This window comes from Mycetomoellerius zeteki, unplaced genomic scaffold, assembly GCF_001594055.1.
Source record: "Mycetomoellerius zeteki isolate Tzet28-1 unplaced genomic scaffold, Tzet1.0 scaffold1479, whole genome shotgun sequence".
Classification (NCBI taxonomy): Eukaryota; Metazoa; Arthropoda; class Insecta; order Hymenoptera; family Formicidae; genus Mycetomoellerius; species Mycetomoellerius zeteki.
Genome location: NW_017256424.1, coordinates 3,377 through 5,248, shown reverse-complemented (window position 1 = coordinate 5,248; position 1,872 = coordinate 3,377). Strand labels below are relative to the sequence as shown.

General features: G+C 36.8%; 1 protein-coding gene across 1 annotated transcript; it reads right to left on the bottom strand.

The window, feature by feature from the left end:
- Positions 1-249: 249 nt before the first annotated feature.
- Positions 250-1,801, bottom strand: LOC108732185 (uncharacterized; the record flags this gene model as incomplete). Its single annotated transcript, XM_018462864.1, has 5 exons — positions 250-453; positions 527-736; positions 814-984; positions 1,064-1,219; positions 1,287-1,801. Coding segments are annotated over 5 exons (1,256 nt in total), but the record flags the coding sequence as incomplete, so codon positions are not given.
- Between the last annotated feature and the right edge of the window lie 71 nt (positions 1,802-1,872).

Here is a 1,872-nt window from a genome sequence, read left to right as displayed (position 1 = left end):
TGAGGGGTATTTAAGATAACCTTTAGTAAGCAAATTTATCATTTCATCTCGTCGCAAATTCCCTTCTTTTTTTGTTACCTACAAGACACACTCTGAACATGACGTCCATCGTTCTACTTTCCTGGAAATGAATCCTGCAAAATACGTTTGCACGTATTCGTTCACATCAGATATATAATCATAGTCATGTGTTTGTTTTGCATCCTGAGTAGATGTCTGCGCTCCACGTGTAATTATTTCGTCGAGTACCTGCTTCCAATTATCCTTATTCTCATTCCTCGGTATATTTTTCATCGACAATAAACTGTCGAAAATTTCGATGCCTTCAACATTTGAGCCCTTGGGAGGCCGGACAAGCGAATAGAAGCTCAGAAGTCTATAAATTTGTATAAATAGCAGGGAATCAGGTGTATCAGTGGATCCGCAGCATCCTCTAATCATTCCGAACATTCCCTGTGCAAAAGTAAACAATACCACTATAAACTGTGTGTTAATAATAATTATTATCAAATAAATCGTATCGTACCTCAAGAGAATCTTGATTCAGTCTTGATGTCATAAGAAAATTAAATCCACATTTCATAGTGAGGAAATCCATCAATTCGATTGTTGTCCGAAGTGTAATATGAAAACCGTAATATGTACTTTCTGACATAAATTTTTTTTTCATCTCACATCCTTTAGTTGCAGCAATTTTCTTCCATTCGCATAAATAGTTTTGAAACTCCAGTATGCTCTGTTATGTAATAATAATTTAACATTAAATCTCTTAATTTTGTTGCGAAAAAATGACATTAACAAAAGTATGCATACATTGTAACTCGCAGAGTCTTTTTTCAATGCATTTTCCGAGCTGCGGGACGTCATTGCTTTTATTAGATTGTTAATTCGATGTATAAATATAATTGTCGCTTCACAATCTTTTAAGTTATCATCGAATTCGCTGTACATTTTCATCGCGACAGCAACGTTTGGAGAAAACAGCTGAAACAATAATTTACAAGAGCTCTGTAGTTGCAATTTGTTTGGAAAAAAAAATTATCATATCAGACTATTTACTTACATCCAAGGCCATCCCTACATTCATTTTTTGATAATACTGGGGATTCAAATGATCGTGGGTGAGTTTGTGTGCAATTTTTAATCCTAGATGTCTGTCCCCACCATCGTTCCTAATTACCGCTCGGAAATGTTTAAGTTTTACTATACCATCCGGAGTCTGTAAATTAAAAAAAATAAAGTACATAAAAGTACAAATGCAGACAATGAAGCATAAATAAACTTACGTGGGTCTCTTCATTTGACACGAGGAAATTCCTAAAATTTTTAAGGAGATGACTAAAGTCGGAGCAAAACCATAGTCTTCGTGTCTCTATAGGGTCATCGTTGTCATCAGAACTTCCGCTGCAACCATTGCTAGAAGCACACGGGTGCACGCAACTAGCTTCTAAGGTCAAAACATCGAGGCCAAAAAGTTTCCACATTAACCTATTCCACGTCGCTCCATCGGAAGTCACTACATCGACGTAAAACCCACTTTTTTCTAATAAGATGATACACTCCATCGTCAAATGTCTAAGAGAAGCACTTGGCGCACATCCTTTACTAAGGAAGGCAGCGATACTTTGTATCCACTGCCCTCTAAATGGCTGAAATAAAAAGACAAGTGCTTGATCAGCACGAGCATTTTTCTGATTTTCCGGGGTGTGCTGATCCAAGTCAACGAATCCCAAGTTGGTAAGGTCGTGCTCCATGAATGCCACACTTTCGCTTAACTTCATCTCATCATGTACCAGCGTTCCTGAAAAACAAAAACCATTGTAAAGCATCTTAACTTGACGTTATTAAGAATGTATTACTTACCTCTTCTTT